Raw genomic sequence first — 16893 nt, forward strand, 5'->3', positions numbered from 1 at the left:
GCGACACAAGAATGAGAGGGGTCCTAATGCTGAGAAGCCAACAAATTGGAAGACAGACATAAACTTCACTTAAAGGTCAAAACAACAATTTGCTACTTTGTGGGATTTTACTTTAAGGACTAATATGTGGGACAGGAATACAGAGGAAGGTGGCAAAACAGGACCAGAGCCAGGGCTCTGAGCCTTGGCTGCTAGAGGGAAGCCAACATAGGAGCAGTGGAGTGGGCCCATTGCCTGGAACCACAAGGAACACCAACAGACAGAAATAAAACCTACAGTTTTTTAAACTGGTAGAGGCATAAATATGATACAAAAAAGCAAAAAAGGCAATTTAAACAATTACTCAGTATGAAAAGGTAAAAAATATAGAAAATAGAACAAATGTTGTGAGTTCAGAAGGATGAAGCAAATCTCAGTAAATTAATAGCCAAAAGTAACACGAGCAGACTAAACTTGGCAGTAAAATCACAGATGATCCAGTCAGATCTTCTTAAATTACCGTTGTTTGGAAGGTCCAAGAGACAGGTCCAAATAAAACATAAGGCCATGTAAAGATCAGAAGAAGGAAAAGGTTACACCTGCCCAATGTTCATGCAAAAGACACAAAGCAAGGAAACTGCATTCACAGGAGAAAGCTACACTTCAAGATAAAAACCACTACTAGAGATAAACAGGATCGTGACTTGAATATTTTAATAGGAAGCTTTTCTTAAAAAAACAGAAATAAAGGAAAAACCCTCACAAAATAAATCCAGAAACACAGTTACTATCTTAGAAATGTAACAGTTACTTAGCAACCTATCATATAGTTCTATATTATGCTTTGCATTTCAAACTATACAAAACAACTGTATTAAAAAGTAAATATACAGGGCTGGGATGTGGCTCAGTGGTAGAGTGCTTGCCTAGCATGCATGAGGCTCTGTTTTGATCCCCAGTACCCCCCGCCACACACACACACAAAGTAAATATAGAATGTGAGCCCTAACAGGTCCACAGAGAGAAAGACATTTCAATACACCTTTCTCAGTTATTGATAAAGCCAATCAAGCAAAATATTAGTGAATACATGCAGTACTTGAGCAACATAACAACTTGATTAAGTGGATGAATATAAAAAGTCTAGGCCTCCTAAAATTTGAAAAAAGATATTCCTTTTAAGCATATATAGAACATTTATAAAAGGTAACCATAAAGCCTAATCATAAGCAACTGCAAATAAATCTCAAAGCAAAATACCACACAGGTCATGGTTACTAATCTCATGCAATTAAGTTAGAAATTAAGGTAGTAATCAAAAGCGAAATGAATAATTAAAATTAAAATTCTACACTTGAAAATTGAGAAATAGTCTTAAAAAATTCCATGGATCAAAAATGATACTCACAGATGGCACAACCGTGTGCACCTAAAAAACAAAAGGATTCACAGAAAGATTATGCAGAGTACCCGGATCAAAGTCTAGAGATCAAAACTGCCTAGATTTCCACACAGTCAGAGTAAATGATTTGAAAATAAAACTTTTCAAGAAACGCCACTTAAAAAACAAAGCAAGCAAAGCAAAAAGACAAATTTTTCAAGATAAAAGAGACACAAATACAAAGTCAAAGAAGTAAGGAATAAATTTTATAATCTTCTATGTGAATTACAAATGTCACAGAATTCATTTATCTCTTAAAAAAAAAAGAATCCACATAAAAGCCTGAAAGCAATAAAGAACCCAGCAGCAATGACCACAAAGGAGGGCTCCCCACACGTCCTCCACACTGAGCACAGGGGCAGACCCCATGCCTGATGAAGCACACACTCCAAAAAGACCAGAAGGGAGTAAGAAAGCAGAACAGGGACGTGAAGAAGCCCAGCAAGGGTGTGAAGTCCTGCAAAGGTAGGTGTGGCTCCCACGGCACACCGTGGGCTCACACCATGGGCTCACCCAAACCTCAAAGCTGTCCCGACACGCAGACACAGGGCTGGGCTCTCCCACACCTGTGCCTTCCCTTCCCTACTCAGGTCGCCCTGGAGGAGCAGTGCCCCCAGACTTCCACAGCCCCAGCGGGCCAAGGGCGGCCCTCCAAAGAGGAGCTTAAGGTGAGATCACTGGAGGCAAAGGTCCACTGAGGCCAGGAAGGCGCTGCAGGCACAGCAGCAGGCTCCAGTACACAGACTCCCTGCAGAGATGACCCGCTCCAGGTCTTCAGCAGGAGAGGGACAAGACGGTCCTAGAACACGTCAGAGCCGAAAGCCGAGAAACTGTCAAGGGCCAACACAGATACGTGACAGGGACAAAAAGCCACCGTGAAGGGCCCTGGCCTAGATGAGGAGATTTAGCATCAAAAGTAAGTGAATTCGGTGGTGTACACTTATAATCCCAGCAACTTGGGAGGCTAAGGCAAGTTCAAAGTCAGCCTCTAAATAAAATATAAAAGGGGCTAAGGTTGTGGCTCAGTGGTTAAATGCCCCTGGGTTTAATCCCTGGTACAAAAAAAAAAAAAAGAAAGTGAATTCAAAGAACTGACTGAAACACATCAAACATACTCAAATCTAAAATTTTATAGTAATAGTTTTTTTTTAATCTCTCACTAGTGATATTTGGAGTTGCTAAGGTATCAATTCATTATTTTGAAAAATAACAAAGGCACAGAATTAAGCCTCTCTCTTGCTTGATATAAATACAAACTACATTTCAAGGTAGTTTTGTGGAATAAGATCTTCCTTACAGAAAAGGCTAAAACAATAAATACAGAAAAAAATGGTGGGGTTTTAAATTCCTCATTCTGTGGTCCTTCCCAAAATCACTTATTTGCTAACAATTGCTGTCAGTGTAGTCACTAGGGGAAAGGCTGGAGGAAAGAATCAGGAGAAGGGAGCCTGGCTGAACCACCAGACGCCAGGCCAGCACCATGCAGTAGCCCCTGGAGCTGGCCCAAGTACCATGCTGAACCCTTCTAATGGAGTCTCCCAATGTGTGGGGCTCAGGTGGGGCAGATCCAGTAATGCCTGGAGACAGCTTTTGTTCTCACAATGAGAGGTGCTGTTGGCATCCTGAACAGAGGTCAGGGATGCTGCTGAATCTCCTGCCCAACAAGACAGCAGCCGACAACAAGCTCTCATGCCACCATAGTCAAAGACAGGCTGTAGTGAGGCCAAAGAACATCTGCTGCCACCAATCAGACCAGAGTCAGGGATGAATGGACAAAGCACACGGCTTCTTCAACAGTAAAGGGCATGAATGAGAGAAGAAGGCAGATACCGTTATAGAGACTCAGACAAGCTAAGAGAAATGAGTGAGTCTCACACGGAGACTGAGTCAAACAAACCTGCTATGAAGTTATTTCTTAGCTACCTGGTAAAATGGGAACTTGGAATGGGAGTCAGATAACAGTTAGGAGCTGTCTTCAACGTTTAGGCTAAATCCCTGAAATGCCCACTGGCACACTTACACTTCACAGGCTGCACAAAAAAGCGAGGAGGAAGGGGGAAGGAGACACAGGGGGACGACTGCACAGGGGGACAGGAAGCAGCCATTGCGCTCAACTGTCCACAACAAAAAGGGTCTATGTAAGCAGCCACAGAGAATATGGAGCCAGATAAAGGAACAATTTGGGCCACTGGCTTCCCCACAGAACAACAGAAGGTGGATAATGGAATAGTCTGAATCTGATAAGAGAAAATAACTAACGAGCTAGAATTCCATAGAAAAGAAAACCATTTCTCACAAGCAATGGCAGAAAAAGGGTCACCCAGGCCAGCAGAGAGAGTTCACCACTACGGAGCCTCACTAAAGGAAATCAGGAAACACGCTCTTGGGACAGAAGTGGGAGGGACACAAATGAACACCTGACCAGCCAGGAGTGACCAAACTGCAGAGAACAAAAAAGAGCCAGAGCAAAGTAGGGGCCATGCCACAAGGAGCTCACCATCCTGCTGCCTGTCGCGTGAAGACTCCCAAGGAAACTCAGAAAAACGTCTTAAAAACTAGTTTCAAAATGTATTAGATAGAAATAAAATAATTCTTAGAGTGAAACCTAAAGCTTAAACACGCTAGCAGAGTACAGAAGCCCAAATATCCCCAGGGAAGTGTCCAACCCATAGCAGAAGGAAGGGCAGCTGGACAGAGACCAAAGGAGACACCAAGAGCAGAAATTTGCAAACAGAGTCAAGGCACAAGAAGGTCAAGAAAGACAAGGCCTGAGGCACTGGTAGACTGTTTAAACTGACCCACCTTTAGAGGAAAGTGCTTACGGGAAGAAGGGAAGGACCCGAAAATGCAAACCCAGACAACTGCAGAAAGAACCCCTCCCCTCAGGTTCCTCCCTAAGCTGTAAGTCAACAGGAAGAGAGAACCAGCATCCACAGATCACACCCACAGCATATGCCTGAACTTAGTGGGAGTGGGGATAAGCACCTGAGGCCTGCAGAACCAGTAGGGCAGCCTGGGAGGCGAGGGTGCGTGCAACAGGGGCATGGCCAGTGATCGCCCTGGAGGAGAGGTCCTCCTCCAGCACAGAAGTGCTGAGCACAGGTCTGAGGCCCTGTGGGTCAGACCCCTGGACCTAGTGACATAAAGGAAGGCTTTGGGAAGTGCCTGGGACGGAGACAGCCACTGGTGCCTGCTTCTGAAAGGAAGGAGAAACTGGAAAGGGAGGCTCCATGTGGCTTTGTGATGAGACCCAGCGCTGAGTCAGGGGCTGCAGGGGTCTGAGTGGCAGAGAACAGAGCCAGACAGACTCCCCAAAATCCAGACAGAGAAGGGATTTTACTTCACTGACAGAGGAGGGTGCTCTAGACCTGGAAAACCAGTAAGCTGCCCAAGCCCTCCCCATGCTTCACAGAATCACATGTAGCTGCTGGTCCAGGGAAACTTAGCACATTTTATCCTCATCTGAGAAAGAAACTCAATATCCATTAAAAAACAAGACAAAACAAAACACAAAAAAACCACTTCAATAAGAAGAAAACAAAAAGTAAGGGTTAAAAACTATTCAACTAATAAAAAACCCCACAAAAGGCTGGGGTTGTGGCTCAGTGGTAGAACACTTGCCTAGCAAGTGTGAGGCAGTGGGTTTGCTTCTCAGCACCACATAAAAATAAATAAGTTAAATAAAGATTCATCAACAACTAAACGTTTTTTTTTTAAATATCCACAAAAAAACACAACTGTAACACAGAACTAACCCAATTTCCCACACACATCTCATGCTGCACCTAATACAATCATATGAGCACTTCCTGATAGCAAGGAACACTATAGTCAGATTTGAAAACTCAAAATAAAGACGGATGGATCACTGGAGCCGTGAGATGAGAGCTGACCAAGCTCAGGAGAGAACTGCAAAAATGACAAGTTCAGTCAGAAGTCACAAGGAGTCCAAGGGAGAACAGAGATGACTGCAAGTACAGCAAGAGAAAAAGAAGAGTGTAGTGAACTGAGCCGAAGGGAAAAATGTGAAATAAAGACTGAGTATTTAAGAAGTTGGAACAAAAATCATACAGAAAACGGGCAAAGTAGATCCAATCTACATAACCAGAGTGTCCAATACACAAAACAACACGTGACAGAACTGACAATCAAAACTGTAACCCCCGCAATGTACTAATATCAAATCATTCTGACAAAAGTTCCATAGTGATTCAATGAAAAGAGGAAAGTCTTTTCAACAGACAGTAATAAAATGATTGAATGTCCATGAGGGCGGAGGAGGGGACAGGGCCTATTCCTTATCTCACACCATATGTAAAAATAACTTGGGGCTTCAGCTTATAGAAGGATGGAGTGGAGTGCTTCCCCATTCAGCCCACTAGCACAGATACACACACAAGCCTTGGACATCCATGTGTACAAGGAAAATGTAGGGCAACTCTGAAAGTCAAGAGGTAGAAAGCAGACTGGCTAGGGAGCCTCAGGATCCAAGGAATGGCACACAGTTGGTCTTCATTTTCTGGGTTTTCTTTTATGCCTCATATATCCCAGATGGTGCTAGAGAAGCCAATAACCCCTAAATGCCAACAGACATGATTTTTAAAAGCCCCAATGAAAAGTAGCTCTCCCTAGTGAAAGGACTAGGAAGGAGGCAGCCTGGCAAGATGGAAAATTTACAGGCAACGATAACTGTGCTACAGTCAAACTCCACAGAGATACTGCAGCCTACCTCCACTCATACCAGCCGAGCTGGGGAGGAGCCTAGGCGTGAGCCCTCACCACCAGAGCCCCTGCTGTGGGAGCAGGTCAGAGAGGTTCAGGTGGGAGTGAAATCTCAACTCCGTGGGAACAAGACCCACAGCCCACACAATGCCAATAAAGATCATCTGTAAGGCAGCCTTTCCTTACTCACTAGAGTGAGTCCTGGGGAAAGGCAGGACTTGTACTGACACCTCGAGCTAATGAGGCCAACACCACTGTGTCGGGGCAGCCACACGTGGAACACCTGGAGGCCTACTGGGGAGTTGGGACGTCTACCCTAGCCCAGCAGTTATGTGGAGCCCCTCCAGCTGGGTGGTGATGGAGACAACTCCCAACCTTTCCCTGGCAGAATGATGTCATAGCAGACAGCCAAATAGAAGATTTCAATATGACTCAAGGGCCCATGACACAATACCCAAGTATTTAGGTTTCAATAAAAAATTGCTTATCACACCAAGAACCAGGAAATCAACTTGACTGAGAAAAGACAAACAATAGGCACCAAGATGGTTCTGACACTAGAATTCTGACAGAGACATTAGATACACCATCACAAAAATGGCCAACAGATAACTAAAAACACACTTGAAATAAATGAAATGTATGAAGTCTCAGCAAAGAAATAGAAGATATAAAGAACCAAATGAAAAGTATAATGACTGAAATAAAAAATTCAATAGATGGGCACAACTGCAGAATGGAAAGCACAGATGAAAGAATCTGTGAACTAGAAGGTAGGAAAATAGAGATTACCCAATCTGAACAACAGAGAGAAAACAGACTGAAAAAAAACAATAGAGCTCAGGAGGCTTGGGGAGTTTAATAAAAGATCTAACACTCATGTCATCAAACTCCTTGAATGAAAAGAGAAAAGGGCAAAGCTTAAAAAAAAAAGTACTCAAAGACATAATGGATGAAATATTTCCAAATCTGGCAAAAGACATTAACCTACAGATTCAAGAAGTTGAATAAATCCCCAAAAGGATAAACTTGAAGAAACCCATACTACAACACATTATACTCAAACTTCTGAAATGTAAAGACAAAAAAAAAATCTCGAAAGCAGCAAGAGAGAAACAACATCTTACCTATAGGAAGAAAACAATTCGAATGACAGTGGATTTCTCATCAGAAACCATGGAGGTCAGAAGGAAGAGGCACACGTTTTTTTCAAGTGCTGAAAAAAAAACAACTGTCAACCCAGAATTCTATACCCAGTGAAAATATCCTTCAGGAATGAAGGAAAATCAAGACATCCTCAGATGAAGGAAAACTAAAAGACTTTGTCACAGGCAGGCCTATTCTAAAAGAATGACTAAACAAGGTCCTTCAAATAGAAAATAACGAAAGTAGAAACATTGGAATCTCAGGAAGAAAGAAAGAATAACAGGAGAAAAACATAGTAAACACAATATACTTTCTTTTCTCCTCTGAAGGTTTCTAAATTATGTTTGATAGTTAAAGTAAAAATGACAACACGCTGTGAGGTGATCACAAATGTATGCAGAGGAAATATTTAAGACTATTATAAACAGGGAAGGGGGAAGGATAACAAGAGAGGTCATGTTTTTATACTTCACTCTAACTGGTAAAATCATGACACCAATAAACTGGGGTAAGATATATAAACAAAATGTAATTCCTAAAGTAAACACTAAAAATCTCTATCAGAGGTACACTCAAAACTAGTATAGATAAATCAAAACACAATTCTAAAACATGTTCAAGTAACCCCCAAAAGGCAGGAAAAGGAAGCCAGAAAAATGAAAAACAGAAAGAGAACAAACAGAAAACAAACAAAAAATAGAATAACAATCTTGAGCCCCATTGTATCAATAATTACATTAAATGTAAATGCTTTAAATAGACCAGATTAAAAACTTAACATAGTGGATTAACAACATGCTATAACTATATGCTTTCTACAAGAAACTCACTTCAAGTATAACTATACAACTAAGCTGAAAATAAAAGGTGAGAAAGATACCATGCAAATATTAATCAAAAGAAAGCAAGAGTAGACATAGTAACATAAGATAGACTTCAGATCAAAGAAAACTACAGGTCAGGGAAAGACATTCCACAAAGAAAAAAAGGGTCATTCCACCAAGAAGATACAGAAATCCTATGTGTGTGTGTACCTAATGACAGAACTACAAATATGTGCAGCAACAACTTATAGTCTAAAAGCCGAAACAGATAAGTTCACATTTATAGTTGGAAACTTGAACATCCTTTTCTGAACAATTGATGGGTCTAGACAGAGAGAAAATAGCAAGCTTACAGAAAAACTCAACAATGCCATCAACCAGCAGGCTCTAATTGGCACTTATAGAACGTTCTACCCAAAACCTGGAAAATATATGTTCAATGCCCACAGAATCGATACCACATTCTGAGTCATACAACAAACTTAAACAACTTAGAAAAACTTAGAAAAACTGTAATGATTCAGAATATGGTTACTGGCCATGAAGTGATCAAACCAGAAGTCAATCACAAAGAGCAGGAAACTCTAAACACTAAGCACCTGAACCACAGACTTCTACTTAATTCATGAGTCAAAGAAGAGAGTTCAAGGGAAACTTAAAATAAAACTAAACACAGATTAAAGTATATCATATGAAAACCCGTGGCACACAGCAGAAGCGGGCCGAGAAGGAAATGTTTAGAAAAGAGGAAACGACTCAAACCCATGATAAGCTCCCACCCTCAAGAAACTAAAAAAAGAAGAGCAAAATAAGCATAAAGCACATGGAAATCAAAAACAGTAGAGTAAAAATCAAATGAAATTAAAACAAAAATAATAGAGAAAAATCAATAAAACAAGAATTTGGTTCTTTGAAAAGATCAGTAAGATTAACAAATTTCTAGTAAGACTAACAAGAAAAGAGAGAAGACAACAAATTACCCAAGGAAAAATGAGACAGGGGCTATCACTACAGACCATGCTGACATCAAAGTGATCACATGATCCCAACAGCTTGGAGGCTGAGGCAGGAGAATTCCAAGTTCAAAGCCAGCCTCAGCAACTTAGCAAGTCCCTAAGCAACTTGGTGAAGCCCAGTCTTGAAATAAAAAACAAAAAGGGGTGGGGATGTGACCCAGTGGTTAAGCGCCCCTGGGTTCAATCTCTGGTACAAAGAAAAAAAAAATTTATAAGAAGTTATAACAACTATGTACACATAGATCTGAAAACTTAAGTGAAATGTACCACTTCCACAAAAGGCACAAACCACTGCAACTTGTCCAGAAAGAGAGCAAAAACACAGCCCTACAACTGTTAAGGAAGCTAAATTTTTAATTTAAAAATTTCAAAAAAAAATGTTTCTTTGACTAATTTGAACAAAAATTTAAAGGAGAATTAACACCAGTTTGATACAATCTATTGTGGAAAATAGAAGAGGAAACAATTCCATTAAATTAAATATTTTATGGATCCAGTATTACTGTGATACTCAAACCAGACCAAAAAAAAAAAAAGGTTCAAAATAGAAAATTACAGAACAATATCCCTCATGGATTTAGAGGAAAAACTCCTTAACAAAGTATTAGCAACTAGAATTGGGCAATATATGAAAAATAATTACACACAAAACCATTAGGGGATATCCCAGGAATCAAGGACAGCTTAATATTTGAAAATAAATCAATATAAACAACCATATTAATAGAAGAACGCACAGTATCATATCAATTGATGCAGTAAATCATTTGACAAAATCCAATAACCACTCATGATACAAACTCTTAGAAAAAGAGGAATGGAGGGGAACTTCTTCAACTTGATAAAGAACATCTACTAAAACAAAAAACTAACATCATGCTAAAGTGGTGGAAAATAAATGCACCCTCCCCAGATAAGGTGGGAGCAAAGGAAGGGTGTCAGTTCTCTCCACAGCTACTGGGCACCTGGCCAGAAGTGCATAACTGCAGCCACAGGAAGAATCAGAACTTATCTTAACATTTTATTAAAATGAAGAAACCAAATGTCAGAATCTATAGAAACAACAAAACCAGCAATCAGAAGGAAATCATTCTCTTAAATAATCACAGAGCAAAAATTAAAGAATAGCGTGCAACTCAAGAAGTCAGAAAAGGAACCACAAAGCTGGGCGAGAGGAAGCAGCAGGGAGTAATGAAGACCAAGCAGAAAGCTAGGTCCCAAGGACAGACCTGCAGAGTCACAGTGGATTGAGATACTGTGCTCGTGAAAGTCTACAAAATATATAAGCCACTAACTAATCTGGCCAAGAAAAAAGGAAAACACAAAGACACATAGGATTAAAAACTGAAAGGGGGAAATATTACAAGCCAGAGGGAAATTGAGGGGAGAAAAAACATAAATCCCTCCTTTGCTTAAGTTTAAGAAAATAAATTGAAAAACCTAGATCAAATGGATCATTTTTAAGGAAAATATAATTTCCCAAATTCATCTCAGGAGACTACAATGTTTAAACATAACAATATCCACACAGAAATAGAGAAACTGTCCTTCAAAAACAGACCAGGCATAGGTGATTTCACAATTCTACCACATATTTAAAGACTAAGTAATTCTAGTATCACCTGAACTGTCCCAGGTGTGTGTGTGTGTGTGTGTGTGTGTGTGTGTGTGTGTCTTTAGTCTTGTTGGAGCTGGTGAGGGAAAAGAGGTATATATTCTCAAAACTCAATATAATGTTTAACAAAGTAACATGGGGGAAACTCCTGGGCAAGATTCCAAATTCAGCTGCCACATTATCAGAATCATGTTTGAATGTTTTTTAAAAGTGCAGTAAGCTTCAATAAAGGAGTTAGCCAAAGCAATTGCTTATTAACAGCTATCTTGACCAGCAATCTGGAAAAAAAAAAATGTTAAGCATTTCCTGTCCAAATATGATAGTTTGTAACTTTTCAGTGTTTTCTGTGCTTTAATTCTTAAGAAACTGGGGGTTTTGAGTTACATGTAATATACTGTAATTTTTGCCATTTAAAGTAATGGGAAAGGGCTCAGGTTTATGTCTCCATCATAGAGCTTTTACCTAGCATGCACAAGACTCTGTGTTTGATCCCAACACCACAAAAATAAGATAAAATAAAATAAATCAAATAATGGAAAATGGTACTCCCATTCAGAACACTAAGTTTTCAGGAATGTAGCAGTGAAAGTAAACAAGCACTCGCTATGCAGCACCAATACACAAAAAGGAAGCTGTGAACACACTTCACTTGAAAGCATTAGTCCACAAATCTTACATGAAATATTAACAGCATCCGACTACACATTAAAAAATAAGTAAAACAACCAAGTCAGCTTTACTATAAGGTTGCAAAGGTAATTCCACATCAGGTAATTCATTGCCATGAGTCTTCATATTTTGGGGGAAATTATGATCTCTATAGATGCCAAAAAGACCTTCAACAAAATTCAACATCTTTATTAGATAAGAACACATAGTGAAATAGGAATTGATGGCTACTTCAACATGATTTTACAACAGACACCGCTGAGATCCCAAACCAGAACCATTAGCTTAGTATAGGCAAAAACATGGTAAAGCCACCCTGGAATCCACTTCAGGGTCACCTTCAGGGTATTAGCCAGTACAATCAAACAAACAAGAAAGCCTCACTCAGGAAGGAAGAGTGCCAATAATATTCACGGAAGTTTTAAAAATAAACTTGGAAAAAAGCAGAGAATCAACACTGAAACTAACAAACAATTCAAGGATTCAAAGTAGCAGAAAACATAATTAAAATGAAAACCAACAGCTATATTTCTGCTGCTAGCAGAAGTAATAACAGGGATCAGATTGTCCCCAATGCCCAATAGTAGCAATGAAAACAGCAGACATTCAGAGAATGGAAAGCCAAACCAAAGACTGGGAGAAAACACTTATAACACCCGTATCCAATAAAAGACTTGTATCCAAAATACACAAAGAACTCTTAGAACTCAACAACCATAAAATAAGCAACCAACTGAAAAGTGGGCAAAAGACCTGAGTAGACCCTCACTAAAATGGACAGAGAGCAAATAAGCACATTAGTAGATGTTCTGTGCCACATGCTTCAGGAAGCTGCAGGTTACAAGGAGACACCACTGCCCATCTGTCAGAACAGCTGAAACCCCAGCACTGACAATATTGCTCTATGAAGGTGTAGACCAAGGGGACCTCTTACTCATCGCCAGAGGGAATACAAGACAGAGCAGTCATTTTGGAGAACAGTTTGGCAGCTTCTTACAAAATAGTCTCACCACACAATCCAATCATCATCCTCTTAGGTATCTGCCCAAAAGTGTTGAAAAATGATGCCCACACAAGACCTAATGCAAGTGCCTATAGTAAGCAGTTTTATACATAATTTCCAGAAATGATTCCTTCAATAGGTGAATCGATACACAAACTGTGGTACATCCAGACAATGGAATATTAATTCAGTGCTGAGAAAGAAATGATCTACCAAGCCACATAATGGCATGGAGGATCCTGAAGTGCATACAGCTCAGGGAAAGAAACTAGTCTAAAAAGGCTTCATACCATATGACTCCAACACTAAGACATTCTGGAAAAGGTGAAACTACAGAGACAGTAAAAATATCAGTGGTTTCCAGCAGTGGTGAAGGTTACAGGGGTCACATCTGGACTCTGTGGACAGGTGGGGACCCTGGGTTCATCCTCAAGCTAATCCAGAGAGAATCAGGTGAGGGAATTGGGAAGACAATGACTTGTTTTTGCCCATGGGAAGTAGAACAAGAGAAAGGACCAGGATCCACTTTCTTCCAAGGAGGCCAAGAGGAAGGGAAAGCTAAGCAAGTAGAGCTTGCCACTTTCCACTGTTACACTAATGCAGCCCCAGCACTGGGACTGTGCGCTGGCTGGTTGAGAGTGCTAAGAAAGAACAGGTGCATACACCTGTGTGTGGCTGTACCTGCAAATGTGGGCATGCATGTGGGCACCTGAGTTTACCTGGTCTGCTCGGGAGCTAAATACCTCACTGGCCTTCCAGGCTTCTCCCTTGTCTCCTTGGGATGTCTCCTCTATACTAGAGAAAGGAAGTCTCCGCCTTGTGCTCACAGAATGCCCATGTACCATCCCTACTGGATGAGAGCCTGTCTGCCACCTGCAGGCCTTTGCCTGGTAGGCCGACTTGTCCACCCAAGCCCTCAATGCCTGCTCACTCAGGGTCTTGCACTAGAGAGTAAAGAGGGCAGTTCAGGCAAAAGCCTGGGGAGCCTCAGAGAAGGCCATAGGGGCATGAGCATGTGGGAGACAGTCACTAAGACCTCCTCCTTACCTACCAGTTCTTGGCCCCTACCAGGCTGTGGCCACAGCCCTTAGCAGGTTTTGTGCAACCACAAAGGCAGTGAACATTTTGCACTTTGTGGTCTGTCTTACTGACAAGGAGGGTTCCCTCCTGCTATGTTCCATGCACTCTAACACAGAGCTTGTGGCTTTAGGTGGCAACTCACAAACACTTTTGGAAGAGAGAAGAATGAAGTTTAACCTTCAGTTTCCTCTGGGGCACCAGAAAGCAAAGAGATATCAAGGGAAAGAGGCTGACAGCAAAAGACTTTTTCTCCAGCTGGACAGCAGTTTATAGAGGCCAGCCAAGTCTCCAGAAGCTGCCATGGAGCAAGAAGGAAGTGGATCACTGGAACTGCACAGTGGGTCCTGTCACTGGTACAGGGAGATACTCACTAGGAGCAACTGTGGTCTCCCCAGGAGGGCCTGCCAATGTCCCTGGGACATGCACAGTGGTGCTCAGGTCTGAGGGTTCGATGCCCATCCGAGTGACATTTCTCTGATTGTCTGCATCCTCTGGCTGTTCCTCCACTTTCTGGAGACAGGTGCTGGGCAGCACGTGCACAGGGGCTATGCCCATCACCCCACTGGTCTCCAGGCCACAGTGATACTCCCTGCAACCAAAAATGCACAGCAGAGTCTGATGCAGCCCCAAACTCCTATTTCTGCAAACCCCAGCTCCTCACACTTCTACCAGGCTGAGAAAATCTCAGACTACCTCCTCTGCTGCTCTGGGATTTTGCATGGTCTCGATCACCCTGTACAAATCTGTCTTTAGGTACAGAGCTGACTCATCCATCTGTCCCTGGCACAGAAAACAGCCCTGCTGGTATCACATCATGTATGTGGAACAGAACTATTTGAAGAATAAATTAGACTGGAGAGGGATACTTTCATAAGCCACCCCACCCAGGGGCCACCCGAGTGTGCCACCAAGCCAAGACCCAGTACAAAGTTTTGCACATGACGACAGTGGTTCTGCTGGGCTGGTCCTGGGCCCTGGACTCCATCTGTTTGTCCTGGTTGGTGTGTGGCCAATCCATAAGTACAGAGACACTGGCCTCAGCCTCAGGCTCCTGCCCCAGGTCTCTTGCAGAGTCACACCTAGGGAGCAGGTGGGCAGCCGCCTGGGTGTCCCACTTTTTCATGACTATACAGCATGGCCTTCTTTTATTGTACTGCCCTGCCCACAGCTCCTACACTTCACTGGCCTTTCCTTCTTCCATAGTCCAATTTTCTCTTTTCTCCCCACGTTACTCTATCCCTCCCAGGTCAAGGTGTCCCCAACATCCCATGTCCCCTAAGCCCCATGACTGATGTGGCACCAATGAGCACTGCCAAGTGGTACTGCAAGGGAACTGGGGCAACCTGGCCAAGTCACCCTCTCCTACCAGCTAAGACACTGGGGCCAATCCTGCACCCACCACCAAGGGATAGAGGGGGCCTGGCCCCAGAACCATAAGGTCACCAGGCCCCCTGCTGGTCGCTTACGCACTTGGGCTGGTGGTTCCGCATCTCCTTGTCCACTTCTGCCATCTCGCCCTCCTTCTCTGCAGCCTCCTTCTCCGCGGCCTCCTTTTCAGTGGGCTCGTGAACAGACAACACCTTGTGCCGTGCCCGGTGCCGCCGCATAGGCTCCTCACCGCTTTCTGCCTCCCTGGGGCCAGCCCGGGGGCCCCGGTGCCGCAAGCGCCTCTCACTCTTGGCAGTGGGCGCAGTACCCTCCTTGCCCTGGTCTGGCCCGTGCCGATGGGCACGGTGGCGCCGGGGCTCGCGCTCCGCAGCCTCCTCCGGGGAGCCCCGCCGGTGGTGCCGCCGACCACCCTCAGGGCCTGGGCCCCTGTTGCGCTCACTCCGGGACTCCTGCGCACCTGCGGCCTCCTTGCTGCGGCTGCGGTGTGGTCGCGAACGCTCCTCCCGCACTCCAGGCTCCACACTCTCCGCCTTCTGGGCATCAGCCCTGTCCTGTTCGCCCACTGTGGGGGCCACAGCCGGGACCTTGTCCCTGTCACGGTGTCGGTGATGCCGTCGTGGTGGATCCACGCTCTCGGTGACCTCCATGCCCTCAGGTCGGGCTTTGCCCCCTATGGGACCCCGTGGACCTTCCCGCCCTGGCTCCACCACCAGCGGCCGGTCCAAGTGCGTCTTCATGTCTGGCCTCAGATGGCGCGTGGTAGCATAGCGCATCCGCTCCTCCGGGTCCATCTCACTGTACAGCGCCTCGCAGCTGGCCCTCAGGTTCTGCAGACGAAGCTGGCTGGCCCTCTGCTCCCACACGGAGCGTGCCTTGGCCGAATTCTGCTGCCTGCTGCGGAAAGACTGGGGATGAGTGTTGGCCCACCCTGCCCCTTCTCTCTGTCTTGCAGGGAAGCCACGGATGAACACACAGCAATGGAGGGATGAGGGGGAGGAAGGAGAGGCGGCAGAAGCCCCCAAGACCACTGACAGGATGTAGATCAAGAGGGGACTATCCCGAGGACCAAAATTCAGCCCCACTTCCCCTAGTGTCCCTTGGAACCCAGCAAACTGACAGCAGTAGGCTATGTGCATGGTGGGTGGGGAGGGTGGTGCTCAAGGCCACTCTGGAGAAGGTGGATGGTGGCCACAAATCCTGGAGTACAGGGCAATGGGAATGTTAGGCACCTGCAAGAGGTAGCTCAGGCTCCCAGGCCAGGTGGGCTGCTGGCCAGAGGGGTCAAAAAGGGAGAGGGGAAGAACACTGTCCAAATGGAGAAGGGCAGATGGAGAGGCACCCCTGTAGCCCGCCTGGGAGACAGTCCCCACTCCAGCACTAGAGCAGAACTGCTCCAGAGAGGCCAGACGGGCAGCTATTCTCTAAGGGCACTTCCACATTGCACCTCCCAGGAGGAAAGCCACCAGCCAGAAGGAGAATGAGGACCCAAATAAGAGGCTGATGCTGACCCTAAGCAGATGGTCAACAGAGCCTCTGCTGCTCCCCAAGAGGGTCAGCCCTGACTAGGAAGCCACCACCTGGCTCCATGATTGGTCTGAGGTTGGTAACATCCCCTCCCATGGTCACCAAAGCCCTCCTCCTCCCTCTTGGTTCCACAGAGAAGCCCTCCCTCCATCAAGAGCAGAGCCAGACATGGCCGTTGGAGCCCTCCAGCACCAGGGTGGCCAGTAGTCTAAGCCTGGCCCTCACTGCACAGGTACCTGAAGGCTGTGACCCACCCTCCGCCTCAGCAGCAGGGCACCTCTGTTCCCATGGCATGTGTGGGGCTCTGCATTCTGGGCTCCTTAATGAATAAGACCACCAAGGTGGGTGACCCAAGCCACAACTTTAACAGGAAGAAATCTCGTCAGAGGCCTCAGCCTTATCCTCTAGCTGCTGGAGGTTTCTGGAGGCCTTGGGAGTGGTGGTAGCACCACAAAGATGGCCATGGAGTCAGTGCTCTGGGCTCT

The 16893-nt window shown here is 44.3% G+C and overlaps 1 protein-coding gene across 1 annotated transcript in view; it reads right to left on the minus strand.

The window, feature by feature from the left end:
- Cacna1b (calcium voltage-gated channel subunit alpha1 B) overlaps window positions 1-16893 on the minus strand; it is a gene marked incomplete at its 3' end in the record, with an annotated part of 192520 nt that overhangs the window by 59113 nt on the left and 116514 nt on the right. The window contains exons 19-20 of the mRNA XM_047525413.1: window positions 14966-15778; window positions 13867-14084 (exon numbers count right to left, since the gene is read on the minus strand). Coding sequence (XP_047381369.1) covers window positions 13867-14084; window positions 14966-15778 — 1031 coding nt within the window. The remainder of the gene's footprint in view (window positions 1-13866; window positions 14085-14965; window positions 15779-16893) is intronic.

This window comes from Sciurus carolinensis, chromosome 14 (assembly GCF_902686445.1).
Source record: "Sciurus carolinensis chromosome 14, mSciCar1.2, whole genome shotgun sequence".
In the NCBI taxonomy this organism is placed as follows: Eukaryota; Metazoa; Chordata; class Mammalia; order Rodentia; family Sciuridae; genus Sciurus; species Sciurus carolinensis.